Genomic DNA, 21,836 nt, shown 5'->3' on the forward strand with positions numbered 1-21,836 from the left:
CAAAAACAATTGTGTAGTTATGTATTTATACAATTATTACTTTATTATTATTACAGATAACTTTTCAATACATAGTATGCGTCTGCTTATTTGTGGAAACACTAAAGAGTGGGTCTATAAATATGGTAGTTTCGTCCAAATTGTCATTCTGTATACCGCTTATTTAATTTCAAAGGTTTAAACAAGATATAGAATATGGCGAAACATACCATAAAGAAATGGGAATTAATTCGGCGAATATAATTCATAATTGTTTATTTAGACCTTGATGGCCATTTCAAATTGAAATTTCCTGCTTCCTCGTCACGGAAAAAAAACAAGTTCAGCACGGACGGACAAATTTAATTTTTAAAGTTGCACATTACATCGAACTAGGATTATGTTGAATCTACGAGCTAGTATGTATCGTATAGATTGATCCAATTTTATTGGTGCATGAGTTTAACAAATGATACGAAAATATGCTACACTTTGATGTTAGCCAAACGAAGCAGCTTATTACTAAATTTACAAAAAAAATATCTTAAAGCGAAGTATAAAATAAAATATTTATGTTACAGAATTACACAAAAAATATACAGCTAAGAAATTGTTAAAATTTCAAGCTTTTTGAAGAAATTAAGCTATAATTATCGCGTAATTACAAGACACACAAACAGACAATATAAATTTCGAGTCTTGTCCTTACTTGCTTCGGTTGTTGCGCCAATTAGTTTTTCAACGAGAAATTAAATATAAAAAATATACCTTCATATCAACCTTAAATATTTTGCACACATTTTTATAAAGTTAAATATTACACTGTCCTACAAAATTAACTTACTTAATTTAACTGAAACCTTAATTTTGTCCCACTACGTCTGACGCAATAACGCAAGTTTTCCAAAACCCAGGAGCATCTAAAAGTTCATCCAAAAGAACCCATTGCTGTTATTAAGAAAGGGTAAATCAATTTCTATTAACTTTGGGTTAAGTACTTCAGGAACCAACCTTTGTATTGTAATGCATTCCGAGGTTACGTTATGGTAATTACAGTATCACGACCAATTAGATATCTACCATAGCGTATATCTTACGCAAAAAAAGTTAGAATTGTGAGTTTCGAGACCAGTTGAGTATACGGATGAAGTTTTGGCGATCATGAAAACGTCGACTTTTACGAAATCCGGCTTATTGAAGCTGATCGTAGTGTTTTTAGTGTTGAAAGTAGTTCGCGGAACTTTCTTCTTACCAAATGAGGTGCGAACGGAACCATCCGAACAAGAAGTCCTGATAAAATGGATGCAAATGGGACCGAAGATGCAAAGCGTTACCATAGGACTCGTCAAATACTTAATGCCCAAGCTCAACCGAACCGTTTTCATAACGGGGATCAGTTCGAAATGCCACAAATCACTGATAAAGATGTTAACAGACCTGTCCGATTTGAAACTATGGTCAGTGCAAAGTAAGTCTTCAACGAAATAACGACGTCAAAAAGAGAAGCGACTTTCCATAATAATAATAATAATAATAATCAGCTAGGCTAATACAAAAGGCACCACCTTAGGCCTAAGTCATCGAGCGACTTTTAAAGCCATTAATTCAAGTGGTCGGGTTAAAATGCGTAGGAGGGTGGTGGCTATAGCCCTTCGTGCCACGCGAGCCAACAGCTCCCTACACTAACTATTAACGTTAAGAAGCGACTAAAAGTAGCAACGGTTCCCAATTTCATTGGCTCTAGATTACATCATCGAGTTCGCTATTGCGTTGTCAGTAGCGGCGCCAGCAACAGGCCGGGGTAGGCCTGGGCCTACTTGAAATTTTGGTAGGGGCCTCCAAAAGTCGTCTTAAGGGGCCTCCAAAATTTAATATATGCGCCTTCAAATTATTTAATATCAGAAAATTCTGTAATTTGTAATAAATTATTTATTTATTTTTTAATTTTTCAATATTCAATGCGAGTGATTCGCTTAAAGACACTGCTTTTTATATTCCTTCCAAAGGTACGAGTATCTTTAACAGTAGTTTATTTTTTAGTTCTAATTTTTTTATCACGTACCCATTTTACCCAAAAATTGCACCACTTGTTTAAAAAAAATTAAATAATCCCCGTGGACGGATTTGAAAAAATTGTGGTGGGTGGGCCACCATAATTTTGGGGGCCTACCTCCCCAAAACTCCTGGCGCGGCTACTGTGCGTTGTGAGAGGATTTTAGATTAATGAAAAATGGAACCGTTGCTAGACAATAGTTTTGAATTTCTAGTATTCACAAAAAAATGTGACTTTCACTAGTGTTGGATGCGACTGGTTTTCACATTGGAGGTATGGTCTTCGATACTTGGACATCGTACGGAGCATACGATCAATGTTTGAAAGTAGCTGATTACTCCACGGAGAACTTGATCGAGGGACAGTACTGTCTGGTGGACTTTCGACCGGCAATGCCACGAACAAAAATGTACGCTATGCGACCGGAAGTGCTACTGACGTTAAAAAACTTCCATCCCCAATACGAAGTAAGTACCATAATACAGGGTGTTTCAAAATATTATGCAAAAATTTTAAGGAGTTGTAGGGTTTGAATTGAGAAGTATGCCTGTTTTTTCCCCATTTTCCTACGATGAGTTAAAAGAGCGCCAGAGAGCTTCAAAGTGTGGCCAACTATCCCCTGGAAGTAGGCTGCAACAAGCGCAAAACCAAGCAGCAGGGAAACGCGAACATTAAGGTGTGGTTGGTAAAAAAGGACTTTGTAAACAAACCGAAGTAACCGAGGTAAAAAGAAAACTTAAACAGCAATTAAAGTCGTGATGGACCGCGATTTCTCATCACTTTCAAACTGCAACAATGGAGTTCATTTCGGAAGAACTGGCGGATATTCATTTGTTTTGGTTATTTATCGCAATTCCCACACATTCGCAAATTCATCGTACCTCTGAAATAACATTTTCCTGCTGCTTGGTATTGTGCTGGTTGCAGCCTACTTCCAGGGGTTAGTAGGCCACATTTTGAAGCTCTTTGGCGCTCATTTAACTCACCGTAGTAAAATTGGGAAAAAACAGGCATTCTTCTCAACTTACCCCCTACAACTCGTTAAAATTTTGCATAACCTTTTAAAACAGCCTGTATAATGAGATCCGGAAATCGACCAATCATTGACACATTTCGAACAGCTTGTAAAGAAAATGAAGGAGATTTCGTGGGAATTGTACGAAAGAGCTTTCAGAATTGGCGTTTGCGTACCGTCCGCCTGTGACCATTCCGACATGGACCGCTTGATGAACAGAAGTGAGACACATTAGTAAATCAAACTCAATCTCTTTTTAGAAATTAACAAAAATACATCATATGTAGTTGCAGGCGAGATATCATTCGTAGCCTTAATTAAATCCTGCGAAGTATCAGAACCTTTGATAGTAACGAATCACCAAAAAGCGATTATGTAAGACTGGTTAACAGCGCAGCGCCTATAATCACTAGTAATTTTACAGGTTAAATTTCTTAAAACAGAGTGCTATTTTCGGCCTGGATTTTAGTAACTATCATATGCAGCGTCGCTAATAGGTGCTTAAGCTACCGCAAAGGTACAATTTATGTCACTATCATATTCTCTCGACGACGGTTAATTACCACGCCACTAACCCAAATAGGTGACCGTCCATGGCTGAATGCTTTGGCTTTTGACAGCAACTTCACGAAGGCTCTTAGCGTGGACGGTATCGAGGACCCAGTAACCTCGTACATAGCCGGAGTCAAAGTAATAGCGATCATATGGATTATGGCCCTACATCAATTGCTAGTTGCATTTCAAAGTTGCAGTGTCGGTAAATTAAAACACTTCAGGGGGAAGAATACTGTAAAAGCATAAGCCTATCAACCCTAAGTTTGAATCGAAAGGCAGTGTTGGTTCAAGCTAACGACTGTCGAAAGTACAGCGCTAAATCCACCCGGTGGCGGAAAAGATAAACGTAACGCGTCCCGCAATGCATGATGCCAGCTGCCTTGGTAAGAGAGAAGTGCGTAGAGAGAGAAAGGGGGAAGGAAGAAGCTTCAATTTATCTCTACCAGGTGCCGATACTATCGCCTGATTTCTTCTTTTTCCCCCGTCCAGTGGGGGTACAAAGGGCGCTATGCCCGTTTCAAACTTAGGGTTGATAGGCTTATGGTAAAAGCCTCTTTTTCGTTCAAGATGAACGTTTCTGTTTTAACAATCACACAATTGAATTATATTTTTCTTATTAGGCTGAACCTTCCTCTAGTGCTTAAAATAATTTTGATAATTCTAATATTAATAGTTAAGGAGATATAAGGTCCTAACTAAAGGGTAGTTTGGGCGTTTGTCCAACTTGTTTAGCTTCGGGGGTCCGAATTAAAACGTAATAACTTAATTACTTTAAAATTTAAAACTTTCCAAAATTATTTTAATCACTAAACACGAGGCTTTTTTACACATAAATATTAATTTTATAAGTTAAAGTACAAAATTAAAAGAGTTCAGCTTGAAATAGCGCGAAAGTAGACAATGGCCACTGTAGTCTTCCCCCTTAAGGTTGGTTTTTACCAACCTTTTAGTTAACCACAGTTTTATTTCGAAAGCTAACATTGGTCAATTGAGGCTCTTCTCTGATAGTTTCCAATTTCAATTAAGTTGCAATGGACTCATCTCCGTTGATATTTTCTTCTTTATAACGTAAGAAAAACAATATTTCTACAAAATAGAGCAGTCTCAAAGGGCGTGTCATTTTAGGGGTTTTCTCTGCGCTTATAAGAAATCCAAATCACTTCAAAGACACGACCACGGATTCAAAAACGAAATCATTGTTCCATTCATGAAAAGAGCATTTAAGTGAGTTAGTTTTTGAAAATCCATCATAGTTACGTGGTCCTAAAAAGGTTTAAAAATGGTATAAATGCAACGTTGAATTCGAAAAAAAAATAACAAAATAATTGAAAATATCTTAAGTGTAACCAGAAGTTTATAAGACATAAATTACGAGATAAGTATCCTTCTATTAATATTATTGGCTTAAAAAATATACGCTGATTATTCTAAATACGTTTTTAAGAAAAAACATGTTTTAAATACATCACATTGTGATTTTCTAAAACTATTACCGATAGTAATATTCGCCCTGAAACGGTTTGGTCATGCAAATGCACCCATGTAAAAATACTTCTACCCGGTAAAATTATTTGATCATATTTACACCCTAGGTCAGTGATTCTCAAATGGGGCTCCATTTAAAATTCTAGGGGCTCCTCGAGATTTTGAGCTGTGCTATGATAGAATTAGTTTCGGCAGAAAAAATTTAAATATTGATCATATTTATATTTAATTATCAAAAAACTATGTTGTGAAAATCAGTGTCATTCATCGCACTAAAATTTTAAAATAAAATAACGTTTCTTAATTTTCTTAAACTTTTTTTCATGCGAGGGTTCCATGATAAATTTGAAATTGAAATGGGGTTCAACGAGGTGGAAAATGTTGAGAACCACTAATATAGATGGATATTTCTCTCTAAACAGTCATATTATTTACTTTAATGGTAATTGGTCACATTCAAACAATTCTACTTAATTAGAATTGTATACTAAATATCAACCTGGTCTTTTTGGGTTTCATAGATCTGGATATACTTCTGGTTTTTACCATCGTGTGATTTTGTTTATAATATATCTGTAGGTCATTCAAATGAATCAATAAAATTACAGGATAGGGAGATGGTTACTTTTATCGTAAAAGATATATTATTTTGATTACATGAATGGATTCTTAAGCAATAGAGGTTTTATTACGTTTTCTGTTTAGGATACTATCGATGGGTTTATTAATCATTGGCGTGACTTCAATTCTGCCACTGACCGGCTCCGGACCCATATGGAAAGCTACTGTAGGTAGAATTGGAGTTAAATGCGCCGAAAACTGGTGGACATTTTTATTTTTCGCGAATAATTTCGTTAAGATTGAAGATGCAGTTAAGTTTCTCAACTTCTCCATTTCATAGAGAAACGGTAACGAGTCGTGCAGTAAAACCAGTTTTACGCTATACCGTTTTGCCAGTGGGGGAATAAGTGCTAGCTTAAAAGCAAGTTAGTATTCCTGTTGGTAAATATGCGTTTGGACGTGAAAACAGACCCGGTGTCAACCTACTTTGGAGCCCATTTAATATGTTATCCCAAATACTCCCGCTGGCATCACTGCGTTTCGTTAAAATTGTTTTACAGCACGACTCCTAACCTTTTCTCCATGCCTATTTGAATTAATCACTAAACAAAAGAATATTTTTTTGTTAATATACAGTGCGCCGTACAAACATGGTATTTGTGCGCTGATATACAACTATTCGCCTTATTTCTGGTGTACTGTTTCATCAAAAAAAGGTATAGCAGTTTTTAAACACCACACTTTTATGCGAATGTATTGAAACGCACACAAAAACGTTTTGCAAAACTCAACCTATTTTTCGTTTGAAATGAAGAAATCAACGAGCTGCGAGGTATCTTTTGCTTGTAGTACTGGCCGTTTCTACCTTTTTAATTGCCAAAGAGACCTATCAACACGGTGAACCACCCTTCCTTGTCACTAAAAATTTCGACTCAAGGTAATAAAATCCACGTTTACAACTTGCAGTCAGGCTGCTCCGGCAGCATTTCTAGTAAAAGGAAAAACAGCATATTGAGCATAATTTTCTCCATCTTGAAAAATGGCCAATTTTTTAGACCCTATACTACGGTATGTTCCCATTTAACCCAATTTTACCTTCTCCCAAAAACATGGTGTCCCATTTGTCCCAATTCCATTTCTCCGAACCGGAGTTCATTTAACCCAAAAATATGTATTCCCATTTTTCCCAACGATCAAGTTACCCAAAAAAATTGATTCCCATTTCTCCCAACGATCAATATTCCCAAAAATATGGATTCCCCTTTCTCCCAATCATTATTTTCCAAATATATGGTAATTGCGCGGTTTTAGATCTCATCGGTACGAGTCGATATGTCGAAAAAAATACAGCGTAACATTTTGACGGCATTATATTTTTTGACGACATTGTTTAATAAAATAGGAAGGGGCCCATATGTGAATTGACTTGGCGTTAGGTTAGGTTAGGTTAGGTTAGGTTAGGTTAGATTAGGTTAGGTTAGGTTTACCATATTTATATATGCAAAATTTAATGTACTTGCATATTAAAATAAAACTTAGATTCATGTTTATACCAAGTGTAATTTTGGGACAAATGGGATTTGGGATAACTATTTTGGAACAAATGGGATTGGGACGAATAGGATTGGGGGAAATGGGATTGGGAGAAATGGGAATTGGGAGAAATGGGATTGGGAGAAATTGGAATTGGGAGAAATTGGAATTGGGCGAAATGGGGGTAAAGCTATACTACCACGTAACCGAATTTAACAAATAAGATATAGTTTAAGTGCCAAATACCAAGTGTTTCAGAGAGCCCATGTTTTGTCTAGAATTAAATAATGGTCCGATTCAATAATATTTACATATTTAGATGAAGGAAAGTACTAGCACAAATAATATCAAGCGGCTAAGTTAACAGCACGGTGCTTTCTTTGGTGCCACTTGATAGAACTTAGTGAAGTTAGTACCTGGAAAAATCCCAATCATAAGTTACTTTAAACAACTATCTACAAGTAGTTTAGGGTCTAAAAAGAATTTTTTTAGCATGTTGATTCGCCATTTATTCCAAACAAGCAAGTGGATATCAAATTTGTTTCAAAGGTTTCCTAGAAAACACTCCAGTAAGTCCATTTTGCTAGTTTTTCTTCCTAACTCTTGAAGAAATTACAGTTTGAAAGTAAAATAATTAGTAGCCTTACTTAGGCTAGACATTCTTGGTCTATAGTGACCAATATCTTATTTATAGAAAAAATAGGGCAGTTTCCTTCTAGTTTTGAAGTTAATTATTTTCAAATCTTAAAAATCTAATTCTGACCATTATTTAAATTTTGACTAAAAATTAGCTTTTCTAAACACTATGCAATTTTCACAAACTCTAAAACGTAAGTATATATCCTTACTTCAAAAATTTAAGTTCAATTTAAAATACTGCAACGTGGTATCTGTCGAAATCTTTAAAAATTCAATGGCTACTGAAAAATCAATATTTTTATTTTGAATGTTTTTTTTTAAATCAGATTAACAGAATAAACGATGATTTGTGACATTTATTTTACCCGGTTCTGTGGTTCATAAAGCTGACTTTCTGGCCTTAAACTCGGTTATTTTAATATTAATTAATTCACAGCGGCCATTTTTCAAAAAGGCGGAAGTTTTATGGCAGAATTTGAAAATTTTACCAAATGTTTCTGCATAACCTAGTTATATTTTAACATCTCATAGCTCCAATATACCACTTCTTCTCACAATAATAAATTAGAATATATTTAGATTGAACCGTACCCTTAAACATATATTACCAATGGAAATTCTGACTTTACAGTACATGGAGATTGGATAAACCATATAGATTAAAATCGGGGATTGAAAAAATTTTAACCAGTCAGAATAAAATGTAGAATAGACAGGAAACTATGCACTTGGAATTCCTAAGGAATTAGACTATGCTGGCCCAGGGATTTTACTCGCGACATGCTAAGCTAGACTCGGCTCCTAGTCGACATTAACCCTTGTCTCAAATAGAACTCAATTTACTTCCTTTACTCTTTCTATTAACCATCTAAATACGTGATTTTTCACGAAACTTGACCAGTTTCCTGAAGAATATGTAAACTCTCCTTAGTTTTCGATGTGAGAAGTAATTTGGGTTTCTCAAATCCATTTTCTGGTAAGTCAATTTACACGGAAGGCTTCTTAACGAGAGCAACCAACCAATGAATTTGAAAAATCGCGGTACGTCTTACATCTAGTAGTTTAATCTCTGCCCGTTTCTCGAGCAACTTTCGCATCATGGTGCCAATGGATTCTATACATATAGTTTCCTGATATAAATAACAAAACGAATACGTAACTTCTTTTTACAAAATTTATTTCAGACGAATAATAGCTATGATGAACCGAACGCACCAAGGAACTAACTGGCACGTACCAGCCTACATCATTGGGATAGTAATGGGGACATGGATACCACAGCTAAAGCCAGTAGTGATTGGCACGGTAACCGCTAACCAGAACTTAACCCAAATTTAACAGTTAAAATTGGTATCTTTTCCATAGAAGAGCAGGCTAGTCGGGTGGATATACTACTTGCTGGCCACGAACTTGACCATTTTTGTTAGTTACTTATGGAATCGGACGTTAAGTCCTGGAATGACAGCGACCATAGTGTACACGGTATTATCTAGATTTGCTTTCGCATTGGCTCTTGCCTGGGTTTCTTTCGCCTGCTCGACTGGCAACGGAGGTAAATAAAGAAGAATAAAACGATGCATATATCACAAGGGGAACATTCTTTAAAGTGTAACTCAAGTGACCTTGCAGGGGGTAAATTATCTTATAGATAAAAATAACGACTGTGCATGCGCTATCTATAAGCAGAACCATATTTGCCGAATTGTTTATGTATAAATGGGCCTTTCGCGGTTTTTATGCAAAATCCATGCATTATTTAGTCGCGAAAAAGACCGAGGAAAGTGAAGTTTCCGAGCTTACCGACCAATCGGATACTTTATACAAAAGAAATGTAATAAAACAAAGATAAATATTATGTCGGGGTTAAGGGAGACGGTATATAGGACCAAGTGTGTGGGGTCTTGGATTTTATTAATCCAAGGTGAGGCTAGCGGCAGAGATTTACCGCGCCCATGGCCTAATGTTTGAACCTCCAAAAATATTCAAAAGGCGCTTAAATAAATCATCCGACAAGGAAATTGCCAAGAAGTAATATTTCCGAGAGCCAGGACCCGCAAGGTATTGTTTATATAATGCTTGTTGAAATAAAGGAAACTTTAAATAAAACATCGCTTAAGATAGTGTTACTTTTGTAATAAATAAGTAGGCATTTATTTCCTCTCCCACCTAAAGATTAAATTTACGCCATCTAGTATAAATAAAAGCCTTAAAATCGAACCTCTAAGGGCTTCGCCCTAAATGCAATTTGTATATCGGTCTATTACGATTATTTTCAGGAATTGTCAACCGTTTTCTGTCTTGGAAAGGATTTCAATGGTATTCCAATTTGATTTTCATGGTGTTTCTGACAAATCTTCCAGTGATCTATCACATCTACGGCTCAACCAACGTTTTGTTTGGGATAAAATACACAATGCTGGTTAGGTTTTGTAGAATTGAGCCGACGCCTATTCAAGATAGTCATATTGATATTTCTTCTTTTACCGATCTAGATGGGCAATCTAACTCAAATTATTGCGATGACGAGCGTGCTGTCTTTTCTTTTAAAAGTTTTGTACGAAACACCTTTGACAGAAATTGTAAGATTAACTAATGGTCTGGTCAAAGGTCCACTATCCTCGGGTGGAAGTAATTTATTTGGGAAAACTAAACACAAGCTTAAATGTCGCCATAAAACCGTAAATAACAACAAAATAATGTACAGCGAAAATGTAAAAAAGATTAAATGAATGATATTACATCAGGTTTGAAACAAAAGCGATTATGATAATAATAATTTTATTAGTCAGGAAAAGAAAGTGAAATACACTTATTGAGCCCTGAAACACGAAATATACAAACAAGAGAAAACAATATGAAGGAAAGTGACATACAATATGGGTATACAGCAGATAGATAATTATATACAGCGGACAGAAGATTATATAGGTATATATATATAAACATTTTTGTTTATTTATTTATTTACCAGCCACAAAACTTATTTAACCTTCACAATTGTCGGGAGCCGATTTCAATCATTTACAACCCGTTGAGTGAAAAACACACGGCGTTGCGCGCTATTACAGCGCTTTGGCTTTGCGCCCAGACCATTTGACCTAAAAAATCTCGTTATATTGGACATTGTAGAGACCATGAATAATTTTAAATTCTCAATGAGATCATTTCTTGCACGTCTGTCCTTAAAGGACATTAAATTTAAGCGTTTAAGGCGCTCTTCATAAGAAAGAGTACGCATGCCATTAACCAATTTCGTGGCCTTTTTTGGTACTCTCTCGATATGCTCAATATCTTTGACTATATTGAGAGACCAAATACTCGAGCAGTATTCGAGATGAGGGCGAATATATACATTGTACAAAATTGTAAACGACTTAACACTGAAATGCGAAAAGGAACGGCGTAGTAAATAAAGAGCACGCATACCACGAGCAGCGGAAGCACAACTATGAGTAGCTCCAAACATACGGCCACTGAGCATAACCCCAAGATCACGGACTGCAGTTCGATCCTCAATCAGCCTACCACCCAAACGGTACCCAAGACAGGGCCCGTTTTTATCCCCACATTGCAGTACCATTGACTAGAGCTTGGATGTAATTCTGTAGGGACGTTGAGTCACCCAGTGACGAAATTTTGCGGCCTATTTAGTTCTCGTCTGCAAATAGTTTCAGAAAAGACTCCTTGACAACATGGGGCATGTCATTGATGAAGATGACAAAGAGAGCTGGACCCAAAACCGAACCCTGGGGGACACCGCTGGTCACCTCACACCAAGAAGAACGCGCACCCCCAAAACAACCCGCTGAGAGCGACCAGTCAAGAATTCAGAAATCCAATTTACAATCGTAGAGGGGACCTCTAAAAGCTCCAGTTTACGAATAAGTAGAGAATGTGGCACCGTGTCGAAAGCTTTCCGCAGGTCCAAATAAATTAAATCAAACGAGTCACCACCATCAAGACATCGAGTGACCTCCTCAAGAGTGGACTACATATTAGTGAAACAAGATCGCCGTAACAGGAAACCATGTTGATCTTTAGAGAAGAACGATATACTCTCGAGGAAAGACACCAAAGTATCTCAAACATTTGTCTCCAAATGCTTACAAGGGATACGGGTGAGACTTATGCCTCTAAAATTATCATAGGCACAGGAGCCTAGGGTTTTATGGATAGCAGTGATGTTCCCCTGTTTCCACAACCCAGGAAGTGTACCCAGGGAGATAGAACGCGTATAAATCCTAGGTATTTTTGACAGTTTTTTCTTTTGGTTAACTTTACTTGGCATTTTCGAGCGTGACGTTGGCTATCAAACTAATTAGGTGCATTCGTTACTGTACGACTTTTCACATTTCCTGTTTTTCCAGCACGTTTGCAAACGGAGACTCAACGAAATAAGCGTCTGGAAGAGGCGGTTATAGACTGGCGTGTTCAAAGGCTTAACTTGCATACGATGGCAGACACTGGTCAAAATCTTCCCCGCGCTTCAGCAGTGGTACTAGTGGCGCCTCTAACGGCTAGTCAAAGGGTGCTACCGTGTTTAGAAAGTGTTAACAGATTTTTTGTATGGAGACGCCTGTCTAGTAAGCGAAGCGTATATATCAAAGACTATATATACGCTGCGCTTACTAGACAGGCGTCTCCATACAAAAAAACCTGTTTACACTTTCGAAACACGAGAGAAGCCTTTGACCAGCCGTTAGAGGCGCCACTAGTAGCACTGCTGAAGCGCGGGGAACATTTCGACCAGCGTCTGCTATCGTATGCAAGTTGAGCCATTGAACAGTGAACACCCCAGTCTATTTAGCGAAGCGTATATATAGTCTTTGTCTAACGTGTTAGAGGTCTGTGCTCTGGCGAACTTGTTGGAAGAGTTTCGTTTGTCCGACCACAAAATACACGTTACGCCGACTGCACATTTGTCCGACTAAGAAGTCGGACAAATGGACTGCTCATTTGGCCGAAAGTTCATTTGGCGGTTGGACGATACTAGGTGCATTTGGCTAGGTACTGTCCGGCCCCCCAGCGCTCGAGCGAAGTGAGTGCGCGGCGCCAATACTTAGAATACAATGCCCGTTCTATAAGTCAACCTAACACTAAAGACATAGTATAGGACAGGCTAATTAGCAGTCGGTCAAATGAGCAGTCGGACAAATGAGCAGTTGGCCAAATGAGTAGTCGGACAAACGAGTAGTCGGACAAACGAGTAGTCGGACAAACGAGTAGTCGGACAAACGAGTAGTCGGAAAAATTAGCTAAATTTTGGCTAAAAGGGTAGTCGGCCATATGGTCTGCTCATTTGGCCGCCTGAAAAGTCAACCAATTGGGCATTCGAACGTATGAGCAGTCGGCCAAATGGAAAGTTTGCTCTAAAAAAATACTTTTTTAAATCGTCACCCATTGGTTCCACTACTCTTGTCCACTACTCCCCTACATAAAGATATATGTTACTTTTCAATGTGTTTTGTTACTATAAGCAGTTGCTGTTATCTATGTTACTAATTTCGCCTATTCTTATAACTAATCAAAATAATAACAAACCTTTTTTGCTGGTATTCATAGACTACACATTTCAGCGTTTGTTAACTTTAAAATAATAAGGTTTGATTCAAAGTAAGCGCATAATTTAGTTAAAAAATTTTATTTTTCCACCTTAAATTTGGAGCTTTACAAACACAGGGAAGAAAAAAAAAACGATTGGGGGCAGAAATTCTTTTAAGGTTCCACCAAACTTAAGTCTTTTTAAAGTTCTACTAGTTCATTGAAGAGCCCGCTTGGCTCATGTACGAATCGAGTTCAGCATCCAAATTGCTTTTGACTTGACTCATATACTGATCCAAATCATTATCTAGATCTTGTTTTGTTGGAATTTGCATCTTCCCTCCAGGACCAAAGTTGCGCCCGCGGTTTCTCCCACGTCCACCGCCTCTTACCTGCTTGGCTCGGAAACTGGCCTTATTGATCCGGTTGCTTTAATAAAATTAAAAGCATTAAGACAGGTTGGTCAGCAATTTCCGCAATCGTAGCTGATACCTGAACAGAATTCCTCTATTCATGGTGAGAGACTGTTGCATTAGCTGGTTCCTCAGAGCATTTCTGTTTTTAGCCTTCCTGAATGGTTTTCTAAGTCTTTGTTGAGCGAATCCTCCTCTAGAACCACCAAATCCTGGCCTAGATGCGGAGAAACCTCCTCTAGTGCCAGCAAACAGTATGCTGTTCATGTTTTGGTTTAATCCCAATCTTGCTTTTACCATAGGTGATGTGCCTGGTCGAATTACATTCTGCCCAACATTAGGGTACCTCTGGTTTTGATTAAACCTTTCTCTAAATCCTCCGAGGGAAAGACGGCTTTTGACATTTGACTGAAATCCCAATCGTTGGGTATTAAATCCACCATTTTGCCCTAACCTTTGTTTAAGGCTTTTCTATAAAGAAAAGATTATTAGGTCGCTTAAGATTATATATAATTAGAATTATAGAACATACTTTCTTTAGTTTTAATGCTGCAACAACACTTGGTCTGTTAGCCATCTGAACAGCTAATCGTTGGTTTTTAGCTGACGCTTGTTGATTCATAAGCATTGCTTGCCTCCCATTAACCATGTTCAATCCCAACTGATTGCTTTGACGATACATACTGAATCTAAAAAAAATAAAAATGCGTCAACAGGGATGATCATATTTGGAGTGAAATTAACTTGACATTGATATCTAACCTTTCATGGAGTGTCATCTTGGTTGTTTCTTTCAAAACAATCTTTGAAGTTGATGCGGCAAGAGCCATTGGGAAATGCAACAGCCGTTCTTGCTTTAATCTTCAAATAAATAAAGACTAAGATTTCAACCAGAATTACATTTCATTAGTATCACACTTGATTGTGGTTCTAACTTCTAGCTAATATTTTATTAACACTAAAATCATAGGCTAAGGCCCGAAAGATTCAACGTGCACAAAGGAAGAAAGATTAAAAATATACTGTCGAAAAAGCTTCTCTTACTTCAATAAGCCTCTAAGACGTATACAAATTTCTAAACTATAGCTCTTTCAAATTAAAATATCACTTTTTATTCTAATTTATTAGAATTCAAAAATAATACACCCGCACTGGCCGCACACTGACGCCATTAGTCATCATCGGAAAAAAAAATTAACAAATTTGCATAAATTCCAACGGTGCCTACGTTATTATAAAGGCCTGCTCAGGGGGTCGGAATAAAGTTTTAAAAGTTTTTGGTGTATATAGCGGAGGCCTTCACACCAGGCGCGCAATTTAAAAACAAACAAAACAAAAAAGAAAAACATTAAAAACAATAAAAAGCCCGAAGAACACTGTACAAAATGGTAGAATTACACCAAAAACAAGGGAAAACAAAATAAGGAAACCGATCAGAATGTCAATGCACCGCACGTCGTAGGATAGCACAGGTGGCAATAATAACGTCCATCCATGTACTGCTTTAAGAACCCCCACGAGAGTGTTCGGAAGATTGCGCTTCTGGAGCGCTGAGCGACGCCCAGTGGAAAGCATCGTCGATAGCTCCGCAGTGAGTGCAAGCGGCCGTCACACTGAGGTTGAACCGGTGTAGGGTCACGTTTGTGGGAAGGCGACCACATCCTAGTCGCGAGAGAAGGGTATCGTCCTTGCGCGAGAGTTTCAAGTTAAGTATGGCACTAGAGCCGGGAAAGGGTTTAGCCTCACGAAGAGGCCGCACTACCCTACTGGTCTGCCAGTCCGTACTCCACTCAGCTGAGAGAACCCGACGACACGCACTCTTTGGGTACGTTCAGCAGAGCTCATCGGACTCACCGATTACTAATCGGTGACATCGGTTTCCTACTGTACGCTTTGTCGCGTTTCCGGTTTTGACGTCACGATAGTCATCGGTTACTCACCGAAGTCATCGGCTGGAAGAGTCGGTTTTTCCGATGACTGACGTCATTTCTGACGTAAAACTACTATCAAAGCTACGGCATTTTAAAAAACACCGATGACTGAATAAAAGCGTTCAGCAACTTACGACGTCATTATGACGAAAAAGCTCATCGGTGGAAAATATCAAATCCATCGGGTTTTTTCCGTTGACTGCTGCTGAACGTAGCCCTGATTTCTACAAGAGTAGACGGGAGGAGGAAGTCCACTCTAGAAGGGTGCTGGAGACCAGTGACCGAGGCGAGACGTTCGGCCGTCTCGTTTCCGGGAACTCCCACGTGTGCTGGACACCAGATTAGAGAAACCGGATAAGGGTACTTATCGCAAAGCTCCTGGATACAGATGGCCACCGGATCCATAGACCGACTTAGCAGTTGGGTGAGTGCGCTTTTAGAGTCGGAACAGACAACTACCGGCGAACGCAGATGTGTGGACGCGTAGGAGAGAGCCATCTGGATGGCAAATAGCTCAACCCGATTAATAGGATGATCGGAGTCCACTAAATTAACCGCACCAACGTTGAGGGAGGGAATTGCGAAGGCAGCACCCGCGACCCCTGAATCGGGGGAAGCCGAACCGTCCGTCTAGAAAACCATCGCGTCCTTCGCGTGAGGCTCGAGAGTTGCGAAAAACAGTTGCCGTAACTGCTCAGAGTTATTGTCATCCTTAGGACTGGTGAGCCAACGCGAGATGATGGTCGCCGACGGAGGGGTCCATGGTGGGGTCGCCGCAGTGACAAGGTAAGACCAATAGGTGGCGTACTTTTACTTTTCAAATATTTCGAGATCCGCGCCGAAAGTTTGAATCATTCGGCGGGCTAATTTTGCTAATATCCTGTCTAATACCATTTTATTAATGGAATTTTCACTGTAAATCCTTAAATTAATAAAAAATCAATTATAATTGGCTTTAAAATCTTAGTTTTAATACCACAATTATAGTAGCAATATTTAAAACAATTGGATTTTTAAACAATTAGTACTGATATTCGACGACTTTTTCCATTTTCGGAAAGCGATAACTTATTGATCATTTTCCCCAACCTTTTATTTTTTAAATTACTCATTATTTAACTTCATCCGCACAAACCGAGCGAGTTTATAAATTTCAATAAAGCTACATTAGGCTGACTAAAATTCCGACGCAAAAAATTCCTTCTCAATTTAGTGGTTTTCCATTTTCTTAAATAAATATTTTAGTAGCCAATAGCGTGACTACCAAAATTACTACGATGAATAAAAAGGTTAAAATCTAACGTAGTCCACCTTTTTACTGGTTCGTGGTGAAACAAACCGTTAGTGAAGATTTTTGAATGGAATAAAGGTACAGTGGCATACTTATGAGTAATTATGTTACATATGATTTTTGTCAGTGGCCGAAACGTATGGTCGTACGTACAAATATTTTTATTTTTTTACTTATTTTTCAATGGCGTGCCCCCCCCCCCAGACTGATTTTGTTACATTAGAAATTTTCAAAGTAAGACATCAAGGCATGAATCTAAATAATAAAGTATGTTACAAACTTACAATAGGCCTTGGCAAAAATTTTATTTGTTAAAATAGCCTAGTTTTATAAATAACAGTATTTTCTAACAAATTGATTATAATTTATAATTTATTAGAAAATAAATTATTCTCTAATTTATTTTAGTAATGAAAGATTTTGAAAATATCTTACTACAAGGTCACCATATAAATCGGATAACAAACTAGAACGATTTTTGAAATTTTTTCGCGTGGTCCGATTTGAACTTTTAAAGAACCTTGCCTTTGGCCCATGCTTTTCGTTTGGCTGGCCACGGCCAACTTAGATCCACTGCTACTCGCACTAGAAGGCCCCCCAGCTTTATTTTCCTCCCATGTTAACGACCGTATGAGGAAAAGCCGATTTACGCGGGAAAATTCCGCTTGGCACGCTAGGAACCGGGACAACCCTTCTAATGTTATCCTACGGGGAAAATTTTTCGAAACAGTCCCACTTTTAGGAACCTTTTCCCTTATCTTTGCAATATTGTTCAACGCTGAGATTTTAATATGATTTGAAGTAAGGTTTTAGCCTTATTTTAAGACTATGTTTGTAATTTTCCGATCTTTGGTTCGCGTACAATCTTCTTTTAAAATCGACAAAAATTTTAAGGCGAGGAATTGACTCCGTATCGAAAATAAGCCTCGGCGTCCTCTTGCGCGGCGCGAGATTAAAAAATGTAAAGCTAAGAACACAAAATAAAATATCTCAGATTATCTGATAATACAACTTGGGTTCTATTTTTTACTTTAGTTAATATTTTATTACTTAAATTTTTACGTTTTATTATTATTAAACTGTTCAAAACATTATTTCAAATGGTTAAAGTTTGCTGTCTCTGATACAACCTAAGCTAATACAGTGTTTTGTATTAATTTGTGTAATAATCAACAATACACTGAGAAATTGGATAAAACCATTATGAATCGCTTAGTTCCTCCTCTTCTGGACCATTTGATACACAATATTTCTCAAAAATTTTAAAAAGTTAAACACCTACAATACAAACCAGTTAGTCGAAAAGTTTTGAAACTTTAAATTTTATCTAAAACACTTTTATATTTCACGTTAAATTTGTTACAAGAAATTAGATTCAATTTGTAATACTATGAAATTTAATATAAGACAAGTTTTTAAAATTTAATACAGAGTTTGAAATACTTACTAGTGGAATTTATGTTTAGTTTTCAATCAGGCGCGCAAGATGACGCTGAGGCTTATTTTCGATACGGAGTCAATTCCTCGCCTTAAAATTTTGGTCGATTTTAAAAGAAGAATGTACGCGAACCAAAGATCGGAAAATTACAAACATAGTCTTAAAATAAAGCTAAAACCTTACTTCAAATCATATTAAAATCTCAGCGTTGAACAATATTGCAAAGATAAGGGAAAAGGTTCCTAAAAGTGGGACTGTTTCGAAAAATTTTCCCCGTAGGATAACATTAGAAGGGTTGTCCCGGTTCCTAGCGTGCCAAGCGGAATTTTCCCGCGTAAATCGGCTTTTCCTCATACGGTCGTTAACATGGGAGGAAAATAAAGCTGGGGGGCCTTCTAGTGCGAGTAGCAGTGGATCTAAGTTGGCCGTGGGCTGGCAACGAAAGTTACGCTATCGGCGCCCCACTGGTGTACTAACACTCTATTTCACCTAAGATTAAATGGCCGACTTTAGCTCGCCGCTAACGCGGTTTTTTTTGACATCTTTAATTTAAGTTAAAGAATTACTCAAAATTGCATAATTAAATCGTGTAAGAGTAAGACTAAATACTCAAAATAAAACATTTCACAGGTTAGTGTTAGAAATAGTTTTCTTTGTACTATAAAATAAAAAATGAAGAATGGTTCAAAATTACGTAATTAAATATTTTAGGAGGAATTACTCAAACAAAAACATATCGTTTCACAGGTTACTGTTAGAAATAGTTGTTTTACGCGCAATGGTTATGGGGGAAACCGGTGCACAGTAATGGTTTATCGCGAATATCTACGTTAGTATGTATGGCTATAAACCCAATTACGAACATTCCTACAAAAAATGATCTATGAACATTTTACATACGAGCCATAGCCTTCTAAAATTTTAGAAGGCTATGTACGAGCAATCGCTGTGTCGTATTCGCGGTTATAACGTTGTACCCGAAACGCGTCTTACAATTTTGCGCCTTCGTTGACTTAAAATGCGTCCGCCACTCTTCATGTAACCCCGTTTCAAATTTACCACCCAGCTAACTCTAGTTATTTCTGCAATAAATCGCTTGAAAATTAAGCTATTGTGACGGTTGAGTGAGATAAAATGATGGGAAAGTCGGAATATTGACTACCGTAAGGATTAAATCCACAAGACCAGTATCAATCCTTTGAAAAGAAAACACGACACCGATGAGACTGTTCGACATGAAGAACGCGAGCGAATCAAACGTATAATAAATTATATTTAATACTTTAAATTAGTATATACATTGTGTATTATCAAGAATGTATTTATTTATACTCAGGGAGAATGAATATGTCGAGATTATTTTTAGCGTTTCTCCAATTCCACCCGTTGGGCCCCCCGGTATGCTCCTCCACTTTAATAAAATCAAATAATACTGCAATCTCATTGGTTCTTAAAAATTACGTTTTTCGACGCTATTAACGCTGCAGCGAGGACGCAAAAAATAAGACCGCCTCCTTTTTCCCTCCCCCCCCCCTTAGAGCGACGGGGTTAGGGGCTCAACGTGTCCGTCGATAGTCTCGACATATTCATTCTCACTGAGTATAAATAAATACATTCTTGGTATTATTTCAATGCTAAATGTAGACCTCAGAGCCAGCAAGAAATACTTGGTTAAAACCTTGTATAATCCTTTAGCAAAGATAGTTTCTCTAAACAAAAGTAGGGTCAATGGAGGTAAGTGTGATCAAAATATTTTTTTGGGAGTTTACTTGAAATTACTCTTAAACTAAAAATAGCACCCTCTTAAGAATTGGTACCATTAATACGGCTACTTTATCCTACACAACCACGCAATCAAATATAATATCAATTAAATAGTGATACAAATTTTTATTATTTAATTTAACTCTGTTACTGATCACACTTACCCCCAAAATGCGGGGCAAGTGTGATAGGGGGGTGGGGTAATTGTGATCACTTGAAATCCTTTACCAATCGCGATGAATTTGCATACAGAGGTTAAAAATGGTGTCCCAATAAAGCTATATTTTTTTCGTAGATCTAAAATAATATCTTCGTGTGGTCACAGTTACCCCCAAAATGAGGGGCAAGTGTGATAGGGAGGTTAGTTAATTTTGATCTTGTGAAATTCTTGATCAATCGCAATGAAATTGCATACAGCGGATACATATGGTGTCCCAATAAAGCTTAATTTTTTTCGTAGCTGTAAAATAATATCTTCGTGTGGTCACACTTACCCCGCACTGCAAATTTTGAAAGACCTTTTTCAGATTAAATTCTGAAAACCCCAAAATATTAGCAAAAACAGAAAATTTTCCTATCAGGTAAAAGGTTAAGCAGACTACAAAATACCAAAATGTAAAACCGGTTTGTCAGTTAGAAAAAAAATTACAGAACTTTTCTTTTGGGCATAAAATCTCTAAACACGAGTAGTATAGTATAAAATTTTTTCAACTAAAATTTTTAAAAACTAAATTTAATTTAAATTAATATTGAAAATATACAAAATGTGTATAATTAAGTATATTTCAATATCTATTCATCAAATATTTGGTTTTAATAATATTTGGGGAAATAATTAGGGGTGATCACACTTACCCCCTGATCACACTTACCTCCATTGACCCTACATCTAATTTCAAGAGAGGCAAAATGAAAACCTACTATAAACTAGGAGCATATGTAACATAATTACTTATAAGTATGCCACTGTACCTTTATTCCATTCTAAAATCTTCACTAACGGTTTTTTTCACCACGAACCATTAAAAAGGTGGACTACGTTAGATTTTAACCTTTTTATTCATCCTAGTAATTTTGGGAGTAACACTATTGGCTAGTAACATATTTATTTAAGCCAATGGAAAACCTCGAAATTGAGAAGGAATTTTTTGCGTCGGAATTTTTGTCAGCCCAAATTTATAAACTCGCTCGGTTTGTGCGGATGAAGTTAAATTATGAGTAATTTAAAAAAATAAAAGGTTGGGGAAAATGACCAATAAGTGATCGTTTACCGAAAATGGAACAAGTCGTCGAAGTGGAATATTCCACCAGCGTTATTTAAACCCATATCAAGCCTAGAAGAGTTAGGCCTAGGCTCAAAAGAATCTGCAAAGACTCCAACCATGGGGGAAGCAAGAGGAGGGGTTCAAAAATCAAGTGGCTCTGCCGAACGGCGGAGACACGAACTGAGTCTCAGCGGACGAATTTTCGTGAAAATTGTTTTTTCTCACTAATGCTTTTCCTACGGGAATTTGTTTTCCTAACTGTGTTGCAATTCGGAGACTTTTTAATAATTTTAGTGTTTGTACTCAACTTTGAATTTTTCATATGATTTTTAGTAAGTTTCCAGGTTTTATTTAAGACTACTTTCATAATTTT

The 21,836-nt window shown here is 37.3% G+C and overlaps 2 protein-coding genes across 2 annotated transcripts; one reads left to right on the plus strand and one right to left on the minus strand.

The window, feature by feature from the left end:
• The first annotated feature begins 1,140 nt into the window (after positions 1-1,140).
• On the plus strand, positions 1,141-10,719 carry LOC149922352 (nose resistant to fluoxetine protein 6-like). The gene is made up of 16 exons (XM_090162287.1): positions 1,141-1,447; positions 2,276-2,499; positions 3,154-3,268; positions 3,335-3,422; positions 3,491-3,564; positions 3,631-3,804; positions 4,577-4,670; positions 4,728-4,826; positions 5,793-5,958; positions 6,285-6,364; positions 6,463-6,585; positions 9,005-9,125; positions 9,186-9,372; positions 10,097-10,239; positions 10,313-10,531; positions 10,606-10,719. The coding sequence occupies exons 1-16, from the start codon at positions 1,141-1,143 to the stop codon at positions 10,717-10,719; spliced, it is 2,328 nt and encodes a 775-aa protein (XP_090018413.1).
• A 2,726-nt stretch (positions 10,720-13,445) lies between these two features.
• Positions 13,446-14,955, minus strand: LOC149922353 (uncharacterized). The gene is made up of 5 exons (XM_090162900.1): positions 14,819-14,955; positions 14,537-14,635; positions 14,307-14,463; positions 13,854-14,245; positions 13,446-13,790 (listed from the first exon to the last, which is right to left on the minus strand). The coding sequence occupies exons 2-5, from the start codon at positions 14,602-14,604 to the stop codon at positions 13,574-13,576; spliced, it is 834 nt and encodes a 277-aa protein (XP_090019026.1). The 5' UTR covers positions 14,605-14,635; positions 14,819-14,955; the 3' UTR covers positions 13,446-13,573.
• Positions 14,956-21,836: the final 6,881 nt, after the last annotated feature.

Source organism: Leiobunum rupestre, chromosome 11 (genome assembly GCF_980474605.1).
Source record: "Leiobunum rupestre chromosome 11, qqLeiRupe1.1.hap1, whole genome shotgun sequence".
NCBI classification, from domain to species: Eukaryota; Metazoa; Arthropoda; class Arachnida; order Opiliones; family Sclerosomatidae; genus Leiobunum; species Leiobunum rupestre.

Bases quoted from the DNA above. Each gene is read 5' to 3' on its own strand.
- LOC149922352 (XM_090162287.1), top strand. From the start codon at position 1,141: ATGAAAACGTCGACTTTTACGAAATCCGGCTTATTGAAGCTGATCGTA. The intron at 1,448-2,275 runs GTAAGTCTTCAA...GACTTTCACTAG, and splicing joins GAAACTATGGTCAGTGCAAA to TGTTGGATGCGACTGGTTTT. The intron at 3,423-3,490 runs GTAAGACTGGTT...TTCTTAAAACAG, and splicing joins AATCACCAAAAAGCGATTAT to AGTGCTATTTTCGGCCTGGA.
- LOC149922353 (XM_090162900.1), bottom strand. From the start codon at position 14,604: ATGGCTCTTGCCGCATCAACTTCAAAGATTGTTTTGAAAGAAACAACC. The intron at 14,246-14,306 runs GTATGTTCTATA...TTTTCTTTATAG, and splicing joins CAGCATTAAAACTAAAGAAA to AAAAGCCTTAAACAAAGGTT. The intron at 13,791-13,853 runs GTATCAGCTACG...ATTTTATTAAAG, and splicing joins AATAGAGGAATTCTGTTCAG to CAACCGGATCAATAAGGCCA.